The 23,228-nt window shown below is 41.0% G+C and overlaps 2 protein-coding genes across 3 annotated transcripts in view; one reads left to right on the top strand and one right to left on the bottom strand.

Annotated features, from left to right (window-relative positions):
- The first annotated feature begins 7,969 nt into the window (after window positions 1–7,969).
- On the top strand, window positions 7,970–23,116 carry hacd4 (3-hydroxyacyl-CoA dehydratase 4). 2 transcript variants are annotated; one of them, XM_028563764.1, is made up of 7 exons: window positions 7,970–8,228; window positions 14,426–14,532; window positions 14,725–14,852; window positions 14,954–15,063; window positions 16,498–16,604; window positions 17,638–17,769; window positions 21,612–23,116. In XM_028563764.1, coding segments are annotated over exons 1-7 (669 nt in total). In that variant the 5' UTR covers window positions 7,970–8,226; the 3' UTR covers window positions 21,695–23,116. The 2 variants fall into 2 exon arrangements, with proteins under 2 accessions (XP_028419565.1, XP_028419564.1); XM_028563763.1 differs by having other exon boundaries at window positions 14,921–15,063.
- focad (focadhesin) overlaps window positions 21,712–23,228 on the bottom strand; it is a 66,754-nt gene continuing 65,237 nt past the window's right edge. The window contains exon 44 of the mRNA XM_028563762.1: window positions 21,712–22,224. Coding sequence (XP_028419563.1) covers window positions 22,151–22,224 — 74 coding nt within the window. The 3' untranslated portion in view covers window positions 21,712–22,150. The remainder of the gene's footprint in view (window positions 22,225–23,228) is intronic.

Genomic DNA, 23,228 nt, shown 5'->3' with positions numbered 1-23,228 from the left:
TTGCTCGAATAAGTCCCTTAAGACTCTCCAGCTGATCCAGAATGCTGCAGCGCGTGTTCTCACAAGAACTAAGAAAAGAGATCATATTTCTCCTGTATTAGCTTCTCTGCACTGGCTTCCTGTTGAATCCAGGATTGAGTTTAAAATCCTTCTATTGACCTACAAAGCTCTAAATGGTCTAGCACCATCATATCTAGAAGAGCTCCTAATACCCTATTGTCCCACTAGAGCACTGCGCTCCCAGAATGCAGAGTTACTGGTGGTACCTAGAGTCTCTAAAAGTAGAATGGGAGCCAGAGCCTTTAGTTATCAGGCTCCTCTCCTATGGAACCAGCTCCCGATCTGGGTTTGGGGGGCAGAAACTGTAATCGCTTTCAAGAATGAACTTAAAACTCTTCTATTTGATAAAGCTTATAGTTAGGGAGTGAGGAGTTGCAGTGTCCACCTAACTGGTCCACCTGCTTCTCTTCATAATTGTTAGATTAATAATACATAACAAAGTAGAGGGAGGCAGGCCAGCCAAGCCCGATCCGGCAGGGGGAGAGTTCTAAGCCCGAAAAAGCTACCTCTCCTTATGACCTGTCTCTCTTAGTTACGCTGTTATAGTTAAGCTGTTATAGTTCTAGACTGCCGGGGGACTTCCTTCCTTTGACACACTGAGCTGCTCTCTCCTCTCCCTTTCTATTACTATTACTATTTGTGTGTATCCAGTCCCAGCAATGCTTGTTACTAATCCTAGCTTCTGGGGAGTTTACTCCCCGGAGTCCTTATGTTTTTTCCCCCAGTGTATTTCCTTGGAGAACGTTGGCACCAAGATCCTGGTTCCAGCTGTTGCCGTGGTCCTGCTGCACTCCCTGCTGAGCTCAGCGGTGCCCTGCAATGTCATGCAGCTTCCTGTTGAACCCTGCTGCTTCCTGCTGAACCCTGCAGCTTCCCGCTACATCCAGTCACTGTTCCATTATTAATGTGACTATTATCGCCACTGTTCATCACACCCCCAACCGGCCCGTCAGACACCGCCTACCAAGAGCCTGGGTCTGTCCTAGGTTTCTTCCCAAGAGGGAGTTTTTCCTCGCCACTGTCGCACTGCTTGCTCTTGAGGGAATTATTGTAATTGTTGGAATTGTTGGGGCTTTGTAAATTATAGAGTGTGGTCTAGACCTACTCTATCTGTAAAGTGTCTCGAGATAACTCTTGTTATGATTTGATACTATAAATAAAATTGAATTGAATTGAATTGAATTCCACTTAGGAGAGGTCCTGGTATTGTGCATGCTGACTCACTGAAATATCTTACTGGAACACTTGATGGAATTGAGCCATCGTTAAGGTTATCATTGTCAGCTGTGCTTTTCCTACTATGACAAGTCAACATGTCTGCTGTGATAAAGGTCCATTCAAGTGGACTGTCTGTGAAAGGGTTGTCATGGCTTTTAAGTACCTTTGACCATGTTTATAAACATGCTTTGATGAGATCTCTTTGAAGTGTCATCAGTGTGTCTGTGTGTGTGTGGCTATGTGTGTGTGTGTGTGTGTTTTGCGTGTGTGTGTCTGTGTTTGAGTGTGAGTCTGTGTGTGTATGTGTGTGTGTGTGTGTGGCTATGTGTGTGTGTGTGTGTTTGCGTGTGTGTCTGTGTTTGAGTGTGTGTGTGTTTGTGTGTGTGTATGTGTGTGTGTGGCTATGTGTATGTCTGTGTATCTGTGTGTGTGTATGTGTGTGTAACTTTGTCATTCTTTGAGTGTGGGTCTGTGTGTCTGTCTGTGTGTGTGTCTGTGTTTGAGTGTGTGTGTGTGTGTATGTGTGTGTGTGGCTATGTGTGTGTCTGTGTGTATGTGTTTGTGTGTGTATGTGTGTTTGTGTCTGTGCTATGTGTGTATGTGTGTGTGACTTTGTCTGTCTTTGAGTGTGGGTCTGTGTGTGTGTGTGTGTGTGAATGTGTCTCTATGTGTGTGTGTGTATATGTGTGTGTGTGTTTGCGTGTGTGTGAGTGTGTTTGCAAAATAAAACATGAATAGCTAAAGCTGAACTGGATGAATAGCTTAAATCCATAAGAATAAGTTGAAGAGGTCAATTTCCATCCTAGCCAAGGACACATTGGTTAATGTGCCACAGTGGGATTTGAACCCAGTCCATCCACACCACAGCCATGCACCATAACCACTGTGCTATAGTCAGGCAGGTAAACAATGTTCCTTGAGTACTTATAAAGCCTCCCTTTGATCATTAATCTCCACACCTAATGAGTGAGAGACAGTGTGAGAGAACCCTTCAAACAAGCCTTAATAAATCCACAACAGTACATGCTATCGAAACAGCAACTTGACCGTTAGAGACACACGGCCTTTGTGAACATATCGGTATAAAATTTATATGGCTAAACATAAAAATGTGGGTATATCAGCGATTTTAAAAAGTGGTTCGTTCAGTGTTTCGCTGGGAAATATCCAGGAGTGCCAACATTGGAGCCAATGGAGAAAGATTTAGACCTCTTGTCATTTGGAAGCTCAACCAGCCAACAGTAAAAGGCGTTTCACAAAGCTGAACAAATTTTCTGAAACTAGACAAAAATACCTATGTTTTGATGTATAAATTGTGTATGACAAGTAGATATTGTGAGCAGGAGAGCAATTTACAAAGAAGGAACTAAGATAATTTTTTCGAAGCTTCACACTCTGCATGATGACATCATCACTCTAAAGCAGCGCAATACACACTCTGTTTAATCGATAAAATTTCCTGAAATAATCACTAAACTTAAACAGCTTTTTCTCAAAAACTGTAAAAGATATCACACTGAAAGGTAATAGCCGGATAGCTGAATATTTTGTGAACATTTTAAAGTTTGTTTGGCGTCTGTAGGTGAAAGTATGAAGGAGCTGAAAATTTTGGGAGCGGAAGAAGATTTTAAGGAGTTGAAGGCTGCTCTCATTCACTTCAATGTTAAAAAAAGTGTTAAAAAGCTTAAAATTTTAAAAAGTATAAATAGTAGAAAAAAAGTTGAAGAAGTCCCATCATTAGCTGAAAGAGCTGAACATTTGAAAAGTTGAATGGTTTAAATAGCTGAAAGTATGCAGAAGTTACGCAGAGCCAAAAAACGTACGGAATAATAAGAAGCAGAAAAATAAAGAACAGGATAACAATAGGTGGAATGCTGTAGAACAGCATTCCCCCAAAAATAAAGAACAGGATAACAATAGTTGGAATGCTGTTGAAGAGCATTCCCACTAATAAAGAACAGGATAACAATAGTTGGAATGCTGTAGAACAGCATTCCCCCAATAAAGAACCGAATAACAATAGGCCCAATAAAACGAAGAATAAATAAAGAACCGAAAAACAGTTGGAATGCTGTAGAACAGCATTCCCACTAATAATGTTATGAGCTCTGAGAAGTTATAAAATACCTTGTAAAAGCTATCTATGTCTGACAGCACAGCAATATGTCTTCTTTGGCAGCTAATAGAGACTCATTCAGACACTTTAGTGTATCTTCATGAGTCATTATTAAAGGGCCACTCTAATGATTTCACACATGAAGATCAGTTTACACATCACCAGGAGTACTACTCAGCCTGTGAAAATAGTTATATAATGTCTTCATTGGCTCTGGGGGGAGTTTTCTGAAGATTAAGGGCCTTTTCACTGCTGGATCGAGTGGGGTTTGTTGGTGCTGTTTTCCTAGATTTAAAGAATGCATTTGACACCATTAATCATGTTCTTCTTGTTCTCCTATTTACATTATATACATTTAACTTCTACCTAGGTTCCATTAAATGGGTAGAATCATACTTAACACATTGGTCTCAGTTTGTTAGAGTGAACAATCATCAATCAGGTGCTATTTCCTTGTCTGTCCACAGTAATCTTTGTACATGGTAACAGTGCAGCTCAAGCTGCTGATCAGCTAACAAACTTTATACAACCTTTGGACAGTCAGCATTTTCAGTTAAAGCCATCACAACATAAATACCTATAGTTCCATTTAAAAACCAATCAATTCTGCAACCACTAACATCCTGCTTTTTTTACTTTTACTTTTATTTTTTTGTTTTTCAACATGGTGTTGAACAGGTGTGTGTGTGTGTGTGTGTGTGTGTGTGTGTGTGTGTGTGTGTTTGTGTGTCACAATGTACATTATATTGATGTAGGATTTGTGATCTGTCTTGTTGTTTTGATAGATGTCATGTTTTTAATTGTTGTATTTAAATTGTGCCCTACCTAGGGACTGCAGATGTAAATTAGTCCAAGGCTAACTCTGGTATAATGCATCAAATGGCAACATGTATGTTAAAAATTGGACATGGTCCCTAACAAATGAAATGAATAAATACAAATAAAATAAATATAAAATCCTCCTTCTCACCAACAAATCCCTCCTTGCCCTGGCCCCACAGTACCAATCCAACCTCCTCCATCCAAACACCCCATCCCAAAACCTCCGATCCTCAGATGCTGGCCTGCTCTCCATTCCCCACACCAGACTCTGTACCTTCGGAGACAGAGCCTTTAGTGTTGCAGCCCCATCCCTCTAGAAAACCCTCCTGCAGATATCCAAAATGCTACATCCCTGGACATATTTTAAAAAACATCCTGAAACACCACCTGTTTACCACAGCCTACAACCTCCTTTAGCTTAGCCACAGTAATTCTGTAAAGTGTCCTTGGGTTTAATGAAAGGCGCTATATAAATAAAAGTTATTATAATTATTATTTTTATTATATGAAGATATCTCCGTGAGCTAATTAACCTGTGACCATCCGAATTCAAGCCAGCAATAAGAGCTGAAAGCTACCATTATTACGTCTGCTAAACTTCCATGATCATAAATGAATTGACCGAAAAAGAAAAGATAGCAGTGTCCTAAAGAAACTGTGGATCTTTGGTTCCATCCATGGAGTTTCACCTCAACCAAGTTGATTTGTTCTGCCTTAAACCAAGACTCCAACTTTCTACCATGGACCAATATCATTAGTCTGACTCCACAGCAGTGGCAGAAAGGTCATAGCATACAGCATGCACTAGTGTTGGGTTCTGGAGTGCTGTGCAGCATTTGATACAACGAGCTGGAATTTCAGAGAGGATATAATGCTAGTGGCTAGCTGAGGTCCTGAGCCATGGAGCAGACTAATTTGTTTTCCATCTGTCAATGTCACCCTTCTCATTTGTTTTTCCTAATTATACCAAGGAATTAATGTAGTCATGGCTGGCATACCACCTTTAAACACAATGTTTTAGTCTTTAGTCTGTCCATAAAACACCTTTACAGACTAATGTACTAAAACAGTACAATGAAAAACTACTTCACAGTATATGAAACATATTGTGAAAATTAAAGGTGGAATGTGTGATTTGTGAGTCTTTTATTTTGTTCCTACAATGGGCATACGCTGTCATACATATGAGAGGTAAGTTATCCCTGACCCTGGTAATTTCTCCTGCCACCCAGACTTAAGCACAGAATATACACAAATGTGCGTACTGTGTTCTGAACTATTGTAACCATGTTTGTAAAGCAGCCTGAGGTCAACTGTTATACGAAGTTTCTTCTAATCACAGAGATGCTGGAGGAAAAGCTGAACCAATGACTAACTGTTTACAAACTCATTACCATCAAAGATTATTCAGATCTTTGCAGGATTGATGTATTATTTCCACCACTAGAGAGCAGAGCATACTATTTTATTGAGCAGCCCCATGTGTTTGTAAATCCATGAAAGACTGGAAACAGAACTTTTACAACATGCACGCCCAAATTAGGGTGGTTGTTGCTGCCTTGGTTGTTAATACTAAAATATAAAATCTTAGCCAACCAAAGGCTATAAGGCTGTATCCTGTAAACAGGTATTGTTTGTGTATCATATATTGTATTCCTCTGTGCAATAGTAGAACTACAGTTTTATGAAATTACTTAGCCAAGATGGTGCTGCCTACAGTCAACTCTGTGTTTTGGTGCACATTGTTTAGTCTTGTTTTTATTGTAAATTCAGTTTTCTGCTGCGGGACCTGGAGCTCTTTCACCAGAGATGAGCTCATTAACATCAGGAAAACAACACCATCAAACTAAATTGCCACTTTACTTGCATCTTCCGTGGATTTATTGGACATTCTACTCAAAGGTGTGCTCACCTTTGCCCATGCAGTGAAACACCGGAGGAGAGGAAGAAGCGCTTGTTCATCTCCACAGGTGAGTTTGTGTGTTTGTGTGTGTGTGTGTGTGTGTGTGTGTGTGTGCGTGCGTGTCAACACTCACTGTAAACTAAATCTACCTAAGGGTATAAATAAAGTTACCTGACGGCATAGATTTTATGCAGAAGCATACATCACTCTTAAAGGAACACGCCGATTTATTGGGAATTTAGCTTATTCACCGTAACCCCCAGAGTAAGACAAGTCGATACATACCCTTCTCATCTTTGTGCGTGCTGTAAGGCTGTCTGATGGTTCCAGCATTAGCTTAGCCTAGCACAAATCCTGCAGGTAACTGGTTCCAACTAGCCTACTGCTCCGAATTGTGACAAAAGTGACAAAATAACGCCAACATGTTCCTATTTACATGTTGTGATTTGTATAGTCACAGCGTGTACAAAAAACAACATAACATGAGACACAGCCATCTTCTAACAGTAAAAAAAACCGGGAACTATATTCTCAGACAGGCTTGCTGCGAGCATATCACTCCGCCCAAGTACTATATTCTTCTGCCTGAGAAATATAGTTCCCGGTTTGTTTAAAGTTAGAAGATGGCTGTGTCTCATGTTACGTTGTTTTTTGTACACGCTGTGACTATAAATCACAACATGGAAATAGGAACATGTTGGCGTTATTTTGTCACTTATTCGGAGCAGTAGGATTGCTGGAACCATTCACCTGATGTTCTGTGCTGGCCAGATGCCGCTGGAGCCGTCAGACAGCCTTACAGCACGCACAGAGATTAGAAGGGTATGTATCGACTTGTCTAACTCTGGGGGTTACGGTGAAGAAGCTAAATTCCCAATAAGTCGGCGTGTTCCTTTAACAGTGTGATGATATCAGTGATTCCACAGCACTGTTCTCCTGATCTGGAAACTTTCTTTATTAACTGCAAACCCTTCTACTCCCCCTGTGAGTTCGCTTCATTCATTCTGGCTGGTGTTTACATTCCTCCGCAGGCCAACTTGCAGGAAGCACAGCGCACGCTCGCCAACCAGGACTGGACTGTACAGACTGGGATGTTTTCAGAACTGCTAACACAGAGTACACAGAGGCTGTGAAGTCATACATCAGATGAGGACAGCTGTATACCATCACGTACCACAAGTACAACAATGACAAGCCAAATGGTTCACAGCCAAACTCAGACAGCTAAGATTGCTGAAGGAAGAGGTGTCTAGGAGTGGAGACAGTGACTGGTTTAGAGAGTAAAAATACAAATTTAGCAAGGCGGTGACTTTAGATGAGTAATCCAGAACAAGAGCTTGAAATGAGCATGATTACATTGAAAAGTAGTAACCCTACCCTCAATGATTTGTCTCAAACATATCTTCACCGTGTCATGTGATACTTCAGTACATAACACACAAATATTACTGGGACCTATACAGATGAACATTTAATATCTATATTCACATTATAGACGCCACTGCTGACTATCACTGTAATAAGTTGTTTTGTGAACGTTCAGTAAGCCACTGGTATGTTTCATTGTCTTATATAGCTATAGTCTTATAATATTTCTGTCAGTAACACAAATACAACAGTAGTGTGTCAAGAATTTACACTGTGCCTCGCTTTCATCATATAGTATGTAGTGTGTGATTATGTTTGGTGGTGGTGTGAGTGGCTCCTGCTGATAGTCCTAACATTCTAGACATGAACTGTGAGTGTGGCTCATTGTTATCCTTCTCTGTTCTCTCTCCTGCGCCACACAGTAAGCCCAGTGTTTTTTTTTTAGGGGCTGGGACTATCCGACGTCATACTCACAAGTGGAATGTGCACTTCCCACTCGCTGTAAAGTAATAACTGTAACAATCAGCCAGAGGAAGCACTACAAAACACAGATATTGCAGCAATGTTCTGCTCCCAGTTGCGAAGGAGAATGAAGTAAGAGGCGGTCTCTGTTTACTGGGAGGAAACCTCTGCCAAGAAGCTACAAACTTAAAAAAAAATGATTATCTTCCAACTCAGACAGGGATTATGAGCAGCCCCTCTTACAGTACCGGCAACAGAAGGAGACTTCAGAAAGAGAATGTAAGTGAGTAAAGTGAGAATTTGACAGCATTGTCTGAGTTTTCGCTGTTCTGTATTTACAGTGCGTGTTAAGAAATCTGAGGCAAATCATATACAAAGCTTCATTCACTGTCATCTTTCCAAGCATTTACAGCTAAATACTTTGTTATGGTTATGGTAGGCTTAGAGTTATAATGTATCTGACATACGAGATGAGCTTTAAAACTACCCAGGCTGACAGACAGGACTGTTTACTTAAAACGTATAATATGTAATTTTCTGCTGCCAGCTGTCTCTAAATCGAAACAATGGATGTAAACACAGACTTTGAGGACGTTGTGAAGATGGATGGTCAAGTTGTGCTGTTAACACTGGTCAAAACAATCATACTACAAATAACTTTATGAGCGTGTTGAATGTTGTTGTAACATTATAACGTTACGGTACAGTTTAGCCACCAAGCATTAGCATCAGCCACTTGTCAGCGTAGCACATTGTAGTCATCTAGATTGATATAATAAATCAGGGGCCTGTTTCACAAAACCAGGATAAGGGATTAAGCCGGGATTTCCCAGTTATCCTAGCTCAATTTAACCTTGACTCGGTTTCACAAAAGCGGAGGCACATATATCACCATGGTGATTTATTCTGTACAGCTAGCCTGCTCCTGACCAGGCTAACAGCCAGGATTTATTTAATCCTGGAGCCTTTTCTGATCACCCAGCAGTGGTTTCACCTTATTGTTATCAGCCTGGATACAACAGGTGCATATTGCTGTTCATTTAAGTACTGTTATTAGTTAAAGTTGTGACCATTATTTTTTTATAATTATTCATGTGACAGTCATTGTTACGGTTATATTGCTGTATGAAGACTGCTGTTCATATTGTTGTTAGAAGTTTGATGGATATATTATGGCAGTTGTTGAGATAATTAGAAAAGGCTGATAACATTTCAAATGTGTTTTAAATGAAGTCTGTTACTAAGGGCAATACATACAATGCTTTACATTTCTATAGTTGACCAATGCACCTTGAATTATTTTAGTTGAGAATTTTTTTTATTATTCTTTAACAATAAGGATCATGTTTATTCCTCTTCCATGTGCATTGTATTTGGAATTCTTAGCACACAATTTGTGTTGTCCAGTAAACTGGGACTATAATTTGGGAGGATTGAACAATTTTAAGAACATATTCTTATTGTACAATCCTCCCAAATTATAGTCTTAGTTCACTGGACCAATAACTATCTAGTGATGTAGGCTACTGTACATTCATGTAACAACAGGGAGAGGACACCTTAATGGTTTTTGACCTTTTTTGCTGGGGAGAAATAACTGACGAATATACTCTGTTCCATTCATGTTTACAGTGTGTATGGAATTTATCACTTAATTATCTTTTTAGTTTCTAGATTTTAGTCCAATTTCTTCAGTGTCTTTATTTTCTATGTCCATACAGTATATTAGGGAGCAAGGCATATAATATGTAGAGAAAGAAACTCGTCCTCTATAAAAAAATTTAAAAAACGCGAGAAAAAGCGTGGCAGATAATAGCGGACTGACTGAATGATAGTCTAAAAATATACATTTATGAAATACTGCTCTTAACTGAAACCATTCAATGAGTCACTGTCATTTGCAAAAACGAACAGTTGTACACTTTGCATTAAAAGCGAGCAGTGGAAGTTAATATGACTTAGGAAATTTATATTTTAGCCCATGAGAGAGAGAGGGAGGAACAGAGTGAAAGAGATATTTACGCATCATATTTTAGCGTTGTAGAAAATCAATATTGATGGTAAATTTCATGGCAAAGAGTACTACTGTTAATTTGTGAAAATGATTAGTAGCCTAATCCTTGAATGCTATGATTATGACGGTTTCAATTCAGAGCCGTGGTCAGTTAATGTTTAGGCTGCTTACGCATTCAGTCGAGCCTCGCTTTATCAGTTATCCTGGATTTATATATTCTGCTTTTGTGAAACAGGCCCCAGGTCTCTGCTGTATTACTGTGTTGCAAAGTGGCATGTAATCAATGAAAAAATGAGCCCATGTGGCAGACTTTTTTTTTATTACAATTTTGTATTACGGTTACTGAGTATAATTCTTTTTGTGACATTGTATGATTTACATTTGGGATAATGGGAGTACACAACTCAACACAACATATAACATAGGTATAGTGGTTTTTTAGACATGCAGAAATATGACATATTATATATTTAAATGTATGTGCATCACATTTATTTGTACTGATGTCCTGTGCTATGAAGGCATATTAGTTTACTCTGTATGAATTATATATAGTACATATAGTATACTATAGATAAGTCTGGCTCAACGGATGCTATCTGTTTAGCAAGGCTCCGTCACTGCGGCCGGGGCTTAGCTCTGCCCAGGACGGTTGGGATTGGTTTAAAGGGATGACAGAATACAAAACCAATTTTACCTTGTCATAGATGAAAAATGACAGATTGGAGGGTAAATAGGACATACATAGAACCCGAAAATCCCATTGACACTCCTTTCCTCTGCAAATCTCACAATTTGAAACTGCTGCTGAAAACGGGTGAATCTCAATAATGCTAAAAGTTGACGTCAACTCCTCAACTCCTCAACTCCTCAACTCCTAGTCTTTGTCACGCCCCAACATTTGCATAGGCTACACCACTGACCTGAGGTCAGCTTAGTCTTCTGAATCTAGCTAGGTCAGACAAATCTCCAGAGATCCGCTATTTAATTACTAAATTCACTTCTGAGACTTTTTTATGCGAGAAATCAACTATGTAGAGGTGAAATATGGGCTGTTTTACGAAAATGTATGGTTAATTGCAAATTTTGTCCGACTGTGTGTCGCAGTTCAGTAGGAACTCAGCAGGTTAACGTGACAGCGGCCGGTGCTGCCTCGTCACCCGGCATGTCCTCCGTCATAGACCCTGGCTCGCTATGAGCTAGATGGATCTCCATCACGACTGGAAGCCCGCTGCGCTCCATACCCGCGCAAAGTCATCGTTTGTGGGTTACTGGACGACCAAATGCCGAGGCCCTGACGGAGCTCCAGGGCATGCAGCTAGCCGCGATCTTTACCCATAGGATTGAATGGACACTAGCCGCTAATGAAACCTCTCCTATTCACAAAAATGCATTAAATTGAAATCGGACACAAGCATTGGCTTTGTAAGACCTTAAGGTGGGTAGCTGTTATATAAGTGGCGTGATGAAATTCAAACTGTAAATATATTATAGTTATGCCGGAAGCCAGGCAGCTCCTCAGAGCCCCGCTTGTCCAGTTACCCAGAAACGGTGACTTTCTCCTGGGTATGGAGCGCAGCGGGGCTGCCGCTGTCTCGTCAGACTGTGTGGACCTCCTGAAATCCAACACGTCTTACCAAATTTGCAATTAGCCATCAATTTTCGTAGTTTATCAGTGTTTTTTGCCCCCAACGGCTCCTTCCAGGCAGCGCTGACTGGAAGGCACTAGGATTAGGCACTGGTTATGGTTAGGGTTAGGGAGGCAGGGAGGCTGCCTGGAAGGAGCTGTTGGGGGCAAAAAACACCATTGAACATTTAGTTGATTTATCGCATAAAAAAAGTCTCAGAAGTGAATTTTGTAACGAAACATTGCAGTGTCTTAAATATGAGACCTGCTGTCTCGTCTCCAATATGTTTCTATGTGGTTCGCTCAAACCAATCAGCGTGCAGCTCATCTAAATATTCATGAGCATACCATATTTGGAAGAAAAGCTCTTGTTACAAATAGGCCCATAAAATAGCATTCGGGCAATTTTTTGCCCAACCAATGATACATATCCTATTAGGACACATTAAGGAACAGTGTGAAATACCCTATATAATCATTCTATCACCCTTTTAAAGAAATACAAACAGGCCAGACTGTTTTTTCATTCATGCTCCTTACTTATGTAAGGAGCATGAATGAAAAAACAGTCTTTGAATGCACCACAGGCACCTTGAATGCAAAATTTTAATTTGATTCAGTGGTATGCCACACAAAGGAAGGATTAATTAAGCTATATAGTTTAAGGACAAATCCGGCGCAAAATGAACCTAGGGGTTAATTACATATGTGTACCGAGTCGACCATTCTCTGGGATATGTTTTCATGCTAATCGAAGTTTCACCGCAAGACAAAACTTTGATTTTTTACAGTTATGACATACGTGAGTTAACCTCTGCTTTCTCATCTTACGCATCACACTCCTCTGTTATGGTGTGGTGGCCATTTCAGTAGATTTACTCACTAACATTGTTGTGGAAACACAAGAAGCATGGAAACTAAATGCACACTTCATGCATTACTGCATTACTTCAAATACTAAGTTACTCCTCTAGTAAACTAGTATTCACATGAAATAAAACAATAAAACATTGAGACCATTCAGCAAAGGACACTTAATAAATTCAACACTGGTTGCTATGGACTCGTCACTAGGCTTCCTCAGTCATTGTATGTTTTAGCACATAGGTAAAGCTACCGAAGTTGAACATTATATTCAAAACCTATATGTTTATTTTTAAAGCAGATTTGAAACTACATTGTAACAATTTAACAATTTGCCCATATGAAATCCAATCGCGGCACGGCTGTCTTGGAACGCAATAGACAGACGTGGCGGAATGCCCCGACACTTAAATTCAACTAACATGTAACAGTGAACAATCCGTGTTCGACCTACAGTCTGTTGAAATGCCTCTCCAAACGCAGAAACCAAGCGCAATCACACCATAAAATGTTAAGAAAAAAGATCCGGGCTGATCTGAGTATTTCACAATCTGCTCAGTTACTGGGATTTTCACACACAACCATTTCTAGGGTTTACAAAGAATGGTCTGAAAAAGGAAAAACATCCAGCATGCTGCAGTCCTGGGGGGCGAAAATGCCTTGTTGATGCTAGACGTCAGAGGAGAATGGGCCAACTGATTCCAGCTGATAGATGATCAACTTTGACTCAAATAACCACTCGTTACAACCGAGGTATGCAGCAAAGCATTTGTGAAGCCACAATACGAACAACCTTGAGGCGGATGGGCTACACCAGCAGAAGACTCCACCGGGTACCACTCATCTCCACTAAAAATAGGAAAATGAGGCTACAATTTGCACAAGCTTACCAAAATTGGACAGTTGAAGACTGGAAAAATGTTGCCTAGTCTGAGGAGTCTCAATTTCTGTTGATACATTGAGATGGTAGAGTCAGAATTTGGCATAAACAGAATGAGAACATCGATCCGTCATGCCTTGTTACCACTGGGCAGGCTGCTGGTGGTGATGGTGTAATGGTGTGGGGGATGTTTTCTTGGCACACTTTAGGCCCCTTAGTACCAATTGGGCATCGTTTAAATGCCACAGCCTACCTGAGCATTGTTTCTGACCATGTCCATCCCTTTGACCACCATATACCCATCCTCTGATGGCTACTTCCAGCAGGATAATGCACCATGTAACAAAGTTCGGATCATTTCAAATTGGTTTCTTGAACATGACAATGAGATCACTGTACTAAAATGGCACCCACAGTCACCAGATCTCACCCCAATAGAACATCTTTGGGATGTGGTGGAACGGGAGTTTCGTGCCCTGGATGTGCATGCCACAAATCTCCATCAACTGCAAGACGCTATCCTATCAATATGGTCCAATATTTCTAAAGAATGCTTCCAGCACCTTGTTGAATCAATGCCACGAAGAATTAATGCAGTTCTGAAGGCAAAAGGGGGTCAAACACGATATTAGTAGGATGTTCCTAATAATCCTTTAGATGAGTGCATACTAACTATAACTAGCTATAAGATCAATGTAATTTCATTAAAAAGTAAATTTCCTCAGAAATATGGTAACTAAAAAATCTAACAAATCGGAAATGCTTAATGAAAGTACCTCAAAGTTATACTTAATTACAGTACTTGAGCAAATGTACTTTCCATCAGTTTCCATGTAATTCGATTTACTCAAAGTAGATGATTGATGAGAATATTACTATCAAAGTGCAGTTCTACAGTAAACATTTAGACCGGTCATAGCAGAACAGCAGAGATGTCACTAATAACATGAACGCTGGCTCTGCTCCATTCACTGTAAGTGTGCCAGTTAGCTGTGCCAGAAAGCCAGTGATAATAACTGGTTACACCCGTGTAAGGTAAGATGTCTACAGTGTGAATGGCCAATATCAAATGCCAATTTCTTCTCTTACAGGCTCAGCTTCAGGCTCGCGTACATTTTCTCATATAACCTGTTCCAGTTCTGTGGACACACATGGATACTGGCTAATACCATGGCCAGGTTTCTCACATTTGGTCAAGGTAAGGTTTATTAAAAAAAAGAAAAAGATGCAATATTGTGCAATATGGATCTACATTTTAAGCTTCCTGAGGTCATTCTGAAAGAGCAGCTCTTTAAATAATAATTGATTTTAACTCAGGAGAGCAGGAATAAGCTAACCCTCCACCAAATGGGATACGTTAGTATGTTAAATTGGATTTTTTACTTTGCAGATGCCTTAGCAGACACATTTTACTCTGTTGGCTTTGTGATGAGTCTGTGCCAGCTGCTCTCCATTCTGGAGCTTTTCCATATCGCAGATGGGATTGAGAAAGCCAGACTCTTGCCTCGCTTCGTCCAAGTGTGTATCACACTCATTAATAATCATGTGTATACTATAGAATGCTGAGTTCTTATCCATTTGAAGAGGTTGGTGGATTGTGCATGCTATCTGTTTTTCAGGTTATGGAGAAGAACCTCCTGCTGACCATGGTCATCATGCTGGAGGAGATCCAGAGTAAACCAGTGGTGTGTGCACAGTTCTTCTTGTGGAACATTCTGGATCTCCTACGGTACGGCTTGTCTCTTCACTTTGTCCATCCTTTTTGTTGGACTCACTCTGTTAGGGAGTCTCTATTGACCCAACTCACACAAAATTATTTTGGAATATCCATAACATAAACAGTATGGAAGGTCTCACTGTTTTTCCCCAATTGGTTTGGCACATTTACTGAAACAAACTTACAATTTAAAACACTCTAAGAACAATCCTCACACCACGTGGTACATTCAGCACATCACTCTATGTGACCTGCAAAAGGTTAATTACTCCATCAAAAGAATTAACTCCTGTATCAAATGTAAATAAATATATCAATGAATAAATCATTGTCATCAAAACAGATCTTCTGTTTTGATGAAAATGATTTGATGAAAATGATTTATTCATTGATAGATTTATTTAAGCAATGGCTTAGACCAAGACAGTCAAAATGCAAAGACATCTTGTCAAATGACAGTGTATGCCTACTCTGAAAGTGTGATAGTTACCCACTCTGTAATATTGTCCAGTTGCTAACATTGTATATTTAGGCAGCTGAATAGTATTGATGTCAGCCATGGCACACACTATACTTTCTCATTGTATGTACACACCAACCATCCATATCAGGAACTGTTGTACAAGATGTGCAAGAAAAACAAATGCTGCAAATGTATCAAACCTCAAGGGTCATTCAATCTCCTCTGTCTGGCCACAACATTTTATCGACATCACACCGGATATCCTCCCTTGCAATGCAAGGGAAAAACCTTTGGCATGACACAGCCCCCCCCCCTCACCCCCCCCCCCCCCCACCTGTCACCTGTTTACGCTTGGTTGCTCTAAATTGTAAGGAAGTTGTCTTGTTCCCCATATACCCTAAGTCTATCCATCTAACAACTTTTACAACAAAACCACATAAATATTATCTAATATACTGTATATGTGACAGGTTATTGTGATTGTTGGGTGCTCTATTTGGCATGTAGGGATTTACACAATGAACATGTATATAACTGCATTTGAGAGCAATATGATTCAATAGCAGATTAATGCAATTATTTTGATCTGCAAGGCTTACTTGGTGCATTTTGTGCCAAAGCAATGATAAATGACTATAGTCATGTGAACAACTGACCTAATGTTCATATAACTAGTCATGTAGTTTGAAAAAGTTTAATAGTCATTCGTCCATTGTGCCAAAGCGATTAAGAAAAACTGTAAAACTTGATGTTGACCACCTCCTCCTATGTTGCTACGGCAGTGTAAATTCCCTAACAAATGTGTGTGTTTGAGGTTTTTTCATTTAGCTACGTTGGTAGTCCAGCCATGCCTCTTGGAACGGCTTTAGACTAATTTACCTGTTGAAGTACACCTGGATAGTCTAATCTGCTTCTGATCCAGTCACCTGTCAGTGCCATAATGGCTTCAGTTAACATTCTGCTGTGTACTGTTGTGGTGACAGGTACCCACATGAGCTGCTGTGTGTTATGGATACCCCCTCCACCGCCATGCTGTGGACTCGCTACACACTCTGGATCCCCTTATACATCCTGTCAGTGGCCACTGAAGGTGACTAAATCATTTATCAGTTTTAAAGGTCTCATGATATGGTGCTATTTGGATGCTTTTATATAGACCATAGTGGTCCCCTAATACTGTATCAGACATCTTGTTCCCAAATTTCAGCCTTGGTGCAGAATTACAGCCACTAGAGCCAGTCCCACAGTGAGCTTTCCTTGTTGTTGGATGTGCCATTTCTGTGTCTGTAGCTATTGAGGAGGAGAGAGGGGGGTCAATGTGGAGGGTGGGGGTGTGGCCTTGACCAACTGCCACTTTGCTCGTTTGAAAACCATGATGTCTCTCTCATGGGTGTGCCAAATTCCCTGGGCAGGCAAAGGAGAGAAAGGGGAGGTAACCTTGCTCCTTATGACCTCATAAGGAGAAGATTCCAGATCGGCCCATCTGAGCTTTCATTTTCTCAAAGGCAGAGCAGGATACCCAGGGACCTTTAATATCAAGTTGTGAGACTGGTAGTTTTACAGAAACATACCAAATGGCATCTTGCTACTTTACGGATGATTAACGGGCAGTTATACGGTTGCTGGCCTGACAAACGCTGAACAATATGAGCTGCTTATATGTGTCACACACTCAAACTGTATGTACTGCTGTATGAGGGAAGTAGTGCAAGCCAGGAAATGAGTTGGCAAAGCCGAGCCGATGATAATATGTCAGGAAGTGTGTGAGAAAAGTGCATTTTACACACACACACACACACACACACACACACACACACACACACACACACACACACACACACACACACACACACACACACACACACACACACACACACACACACACACACACACACACACACACACCTCAAAGCATAATTCCAGAGAACGCTGACCACCTCCTCCGTCATTTTCTGGAGGAAACACGCACACACAGACAGACAGACAGACAGACAGACAGACAGACACATGCACGCACGCATTAAATGGTAGAAATATCTGGCTAAAGGTAACATACTGTTGTGTTTAAAACTGTACAGGAACAGTTGAGCATTTTCTGTGTATGTGTTCCGTTTCCTCCTCAGGTGTCACCATATACCAGGCCCTGCCTTATGTTGAGCCAACAGCACCAAACTCATCTCCTTTGAATTCAACAGTGCCAGCACACGTTGGCCTCCCTGTCATCCTGATGCTCTATCTGCCTGTTCTGGCCCTGGGTAAGATGAGTTAGCCAGCGTTAATAATAACAATAATAATAACTTTTATTTATATATCGCCTTTCATGAAACCCAAGGACACTTTACAGAAGGTACAGAGTCATGTGTGGGGAATGGAGAGCAGGCCAGCATCTGAGGATCGGAGGTTTTGGGGTGGGGTGTATGGATGGAGGAGGTCGGAGAGGTACTGTGGGGCCAGGGCATGGAGGGATTTGTAGGTGAGAAGGAGGATTTTAGATGTGATGCAGGACTTAATTGGGAGCCAGTAAAGGTTGATGAGGGTTGGGGTGATGTGCTGCCAGGTCTTGGTGTGGGTGAGGACCCTGGCGGCAGAGTTTTGGACATACTGGAACCTGTCTAAGGTTTTGCTGCGGACCCCAGACAGGACTCCATTGCAGTAGTCCAAATGGGAGGTAATGAAAGCATGAATGAGGGTTTCTGCCACGGAGTCAGAGAGTGATGGCCAGAGTCTGGAAATGTTTTTAAGATGAAAAAAGTCTGATTTGGTGATGGATTTGATGCGAGTATGGAAAGAGAGGGTGGAGTCCAGGATTACACCAAGGTAGCGGGCCTCAGATGATGGCCAGATGGCACACATCCAAGATGAGATCTCAAACCGTCTGGAGCAGCACCTTGGGGGCCACAACCAAGAGCTCTGTTTTATTGCTGTTCAGTTTGAGTAGGTTGGGACTGAAAACAACACTGGACGTTTTGAGTAACAGACCCAAGAGTTTGAAGGCTAACCCAACACCAAAACACTCTACTGCGGTTTATAATACTATGCAGAAAGATTTTATAATTCTAGATGTTTTCACTCTGGCAGTTATTCTGAGTTTTGTCACAATGATTGCCAGATAAACTGTAGGAAAAAAGGTAATCTACCATGAATGATTTTTGCATAGTGATCCTGTAGGTTTTTGCAAAAAAAAAGTCTGCGGCCCCGTTTAGATAAATGATAGGGCTGTTTTTCTAACGCAGTACAGTATACAGCAGTATACAGTGGGGAGAACAAGTATTTGATACACGATTTTGCAGGTTTTCCTACTTACAAAGCATGTAGAGGTCTGTAATTTTTATCATAGGTACACTTCAACTGTGAGAGATGGAATCTAACCCTAAAAATCCAGAAAATCACATTGTATGATTTTTAAATCATTAATTTGCATTTTATTGCATGACATATTTGATCACCTACCAACCAGTAAGAATTCCGGCTCTCACAGACCTGTTAGTTTTTCTTTAAGAAGCCCTCCTGTTCTCCACTCATTACCTGTATTAACTGCACCTGTTTGAACTTGTTACCTGTTTAAAAGACACATGTCCACACACTCAAACAGACTCCAATCTCTCCACAATGGCCAAGACCAGAGAGCTGTGTAAGGACATCAGGGATAAAATTGTAGACCTGCACAAGGCTGGGATGGGCTACAGGACAATAGGCAAGCAGCTTGGTGAGAAGGCAACAACTGTTGGCGCAATTAGAAAATGGAAGAAGTTCAAGATGACGGTCAATCTCCCTCGGTCTGGGGCACCATGCAAGATCTCACCTTGTGGGGCATCAATGATCATGAGGAAGGTGAGGGATCAGCCCAGAACTACACGGCATGACCTGGTCAATGACCTGAAGAGAGCTGGGACCACAGTCTCAAAGAAAACCATTAGTAACACACTACGCTGTCATGGATTAAAATCCTGCAGCGCACACAAGGTCCCCCTGCTCAAGCCAGCGCATGTCCAGGCCCGTTTGAAGTTTGCCAATGGAGAAGGAATGGGAGAAGGTCATGTGGTCTGATGAGACAAAAATAGAGCTTTTTGGTCTAAACTCCACTCGCCGTGTTTGGAGGAAGAAGAAGGATGAGTACAACCCCAAGAACACCATCCCAACCGTGAAGCATGGAGGTGGAAACATCATTCTTTGGGGATGCTTTTCTGCAAAGGGGACAGGACGACTGCACCGTATTGAGGGGAGGATGGATGGGGTCATGTATCGCGAGATCTTGGCAAACAACCTCCTTCCCTCAGTAAGAGCATTGAAGATGGGTTGTGGCTGGGTCTTCCAGCATGACAACGACCCGAAACACACAGCCAGGGCAACTAAGGAATGTCTCCGCAAGAAGCATCTCAAGGTCCTGGAGTGGACTTGCCAGTCTCCAGACCTGAACCCAATAGAAAATCTTTGGAGGGTGCTGAAAGTCCGTATTGCCCAGCGACAGCCCCGAAACCTGAAGGATCTGGAGAAGGTCTGTATGGAGGTGTGGGCCGAAATCCCTGCTGCAGTGTGTGCAAACCTGGTCAAGAATTATAGGAAATGTATGATCTCTGTAATTGCAAACAAAGTTTTATGTACCAAATATTAATTTCTGTTTTTCTGATGTATCAAATAATTATGTCATGCAATAAAATGCAAATAAATTACTTAAAAATCATACAATGTGATTTTCTGGATTTTTGCTTTGTAAGTGGGAAAACCTGCAAAATCGGCAGTGTATCAAATACTTGTTTTCCCCACTGTATATGTATTGTTTTAAAAATGAAAGGAGCTCTACTTGATTCTAAACAAAGGAAAATATTAAACCACTCATTCTCTTTTCCTAAACTTTTATCATATCATATCACAATACTTTTACTGATGTTAAAAATTACAGATTACGTGAGGTTTTAGGGGGAGAACTATCTCTTGGTAAAAAGCTTGGTGCAGCTTTAAGGCGGATATATGGTCCTGTGGAAGCTTCACACAGAGATTTCTCCATAGCTACGTTAGTAGCCTGAAGTTTATACTTGTGCGTCGATCTCTTTAAGAGAATAGCAGGGCCGGCAGGTGTGTGTGTGTGTGTGGTTGAGTGAGAGAGTGATGGTGATGGTATCTTCAGAGTAAGTAGTGACTTACTCATAGTGAGAGAAAAAAAAAGTGCCTCTCCTGTTCTTTCTGACAACGGTGTGAAATATGTAGCAGGAAAAGTTAACCCTATCCTTGATTTCATTTTATTTATGGAGAAGGAGAACCAGGAAATAAGTCGGGGGAAATGCAACGCTACCAAGCCCCGGCCGAGCAACGTGCGTCGCTGCAACGTGTAGTTAAATTTTTTGAGAGGTGCACGTCAGGCTACGGCGTAGGGTCGGTATCTCCATGTACCTACATACAAACACACAGCGCTGATTTAACGCAGAACTATAAATCAAGCTTTAGAGTCTTGCTCATTGTAGTCAGGTTGCCAGGTTTGGCACCATCATATGACATTCTGCCTGTACAGAGAATGAACCCTGTGCTCAAACACAGAATCTGGCAAACAGAGCTAAAGCCGGAGCTGCTAAGTAAACTAGTGGGCGGATTGATAAACTGTTCATCAAGAAATAGTTCCAGCATGTAACTCCTAACACCTAAAACCACAACGTGTTGTGTTTAGCCATGCTGGGGATGTGGCATCTAGGGATGGCTATGCCGTCATTCCACCACTGTGGTCCAGAGTGAAATATCTAACTACTGGATGGATTATTATGACATTTGGTAGACATTCATGGTGGATGATGAACGCTACTGACTTTCCTGTTTCCTGGACCTTTCATCTGGTATCACCAGCTGTAGTCAGACCTGTACATGTGTATATATATATATATATATATATATATATATATATATATATATATATATATATATATATATATATATATATATATATATATACACACACACACGCACACACATTCAGGAGTATTCTGTAATGGCCATGGTTGCAGCTGTTTTGTGCGTTTGTGCCATGAATACAAAATTACTATAGACAACCAACACATAGCACACTGTTTTGCTTCTTTCTGACTTTCTAACAGTAGTGATGTCTTTTTAGGGGCCTCTGTAACAGTCTGGCAACTGCTGAAGGAGAGACAGCACCACCTGGAAAAATGGAACAAGAAGATGAAAAAGAAATGACACCTTCAGACAGAATGTTTGGATGGTTTAAGTCTTCTTTTAAAAGACAACAGGGACTGTTACTTTTTAAATTCAGTGAGTTTGATATCATAAAGATGTGTGACCATTAAAATCTATATTTAATAGAAGATGTTGAACTCAAGAGCCAAAAAATCAAATTCCACATCCTTAAATATTTCCTGTATTTGATGAACTTTTAATGGTCATATGTTGTTTTGACAGAACACATTCCTCATGACGTCTTCATATGTGATTGAAGTAGAGCAGGCGCTGCCGTTTCTGTTTAACATCCTAAACGTACAGTTTGTCCATGTTGCTGCAGTGAGTCTCATACGTTCAGAGATATCTCTGCATCCAGCAGGCTGACGCAGTCTCAGGGTGTTTAAGCTCCAGATGTGTTTTTGTGAAGAACCTGTTTATGTTGCCATGGTAACAGTCTGTCATGGCTCCTCTGGGCTACCATCCGTATGCTCGGGTCCACACAGCTTTCTTCTTGAACTCAGCGGAGGACTTGAGGGCCAACAGGGCCGCTGAAACAACACCATCACATAAACCACTCGGAACAAATCCACTTTATAATCAAACAAGGAGGTTTCATTTCTGCCAAGAATGTTGTTTGCTCTTGTTAATCTATCTAACTATAAAGCAAGCTGTGTGTGTGTGCGTGTGTGTGTGTGTGTGTGTACTGCTGGGGTCCCAATGACTTGCTTTGAGTCGAATGTGGTGCAATCTGGCCAGATGGTGGCGCTAACAAACTTTACGTTGTGGCCTGTAACTTTTGAACCATAAGTCTCAAAAAAAAAAATATTCTGGATTTCAGGGGTCAAGACAGATCTATCTATTGATTTGTGATGTTCCATTCAGTTTTGCTATAGCTGGCCCTGAAAGTTTGCTCAACAACGCCGCAAGCAGCAATAACAGTAACAAAGCAGTCAGCATGTTCTGAACGGACAATATCTCCATTCACCGGAATTGCTAAGTAGCAGTAAGTCGATTTGGCGCAATTCGGACAGGCTCAATATCAATAAACTGTGAATACTGTGACTAAACAAGCGAACATTGCTCTGTGCAGCAGCAGGGACGGGGCTTCAGGGCTCTGAAGACTCAAGCATGTTCTCTGCAGTTTTACCTTTGCTACATGGAAGCAGGCGGTCAATAAATAAACTGTGGGTCCCAGGATTTAGCTAGTGCAAACCACAAGGATGTAGTCTACAAACAAAGAAAGATTAAAGCAGGTGATTAACTGCTTTCTGGCTGCACACAGTCCCGCTCTGAGCTGGTGTCTGCATAAGGAAGGATAATAGCAACGCGGCTCTAATTACTGATCCAAATGTACTGAAAAATGTCTGAATCTGTCCAAGCATCTCCTGTAATTCTGCACATAATCCACAAAAGAGAATGTATTAAAGTATTTTGATTATATCCAGGTATTCCCCCTTCTTGGTCATTTAATCAACAGTTGATTTTGTCTGAGGGGGGCCCACAGTGTCTCGTATCGTCAACAATACTGTTTCTGTAGCTCAACATTTCAGCA

This window comes from Perca flavescens, chromosome 19, assembly GCF_004354835.1.
Source record: "Perca flavescens isolate YP-PL-M2 chromosome 19, PFLA_1.0, whole genome shotgun sequence".
NCBI classification, from domain to species: domain Eukaryota; kingdom Metazoa; phylum Chordata; class Actinopteri; order Perciformes; family Percidae; genus Perca; species Perca flavescens.
This window is presented reverse-complemented; position numbering and strand designations above follow the sequence as displayed.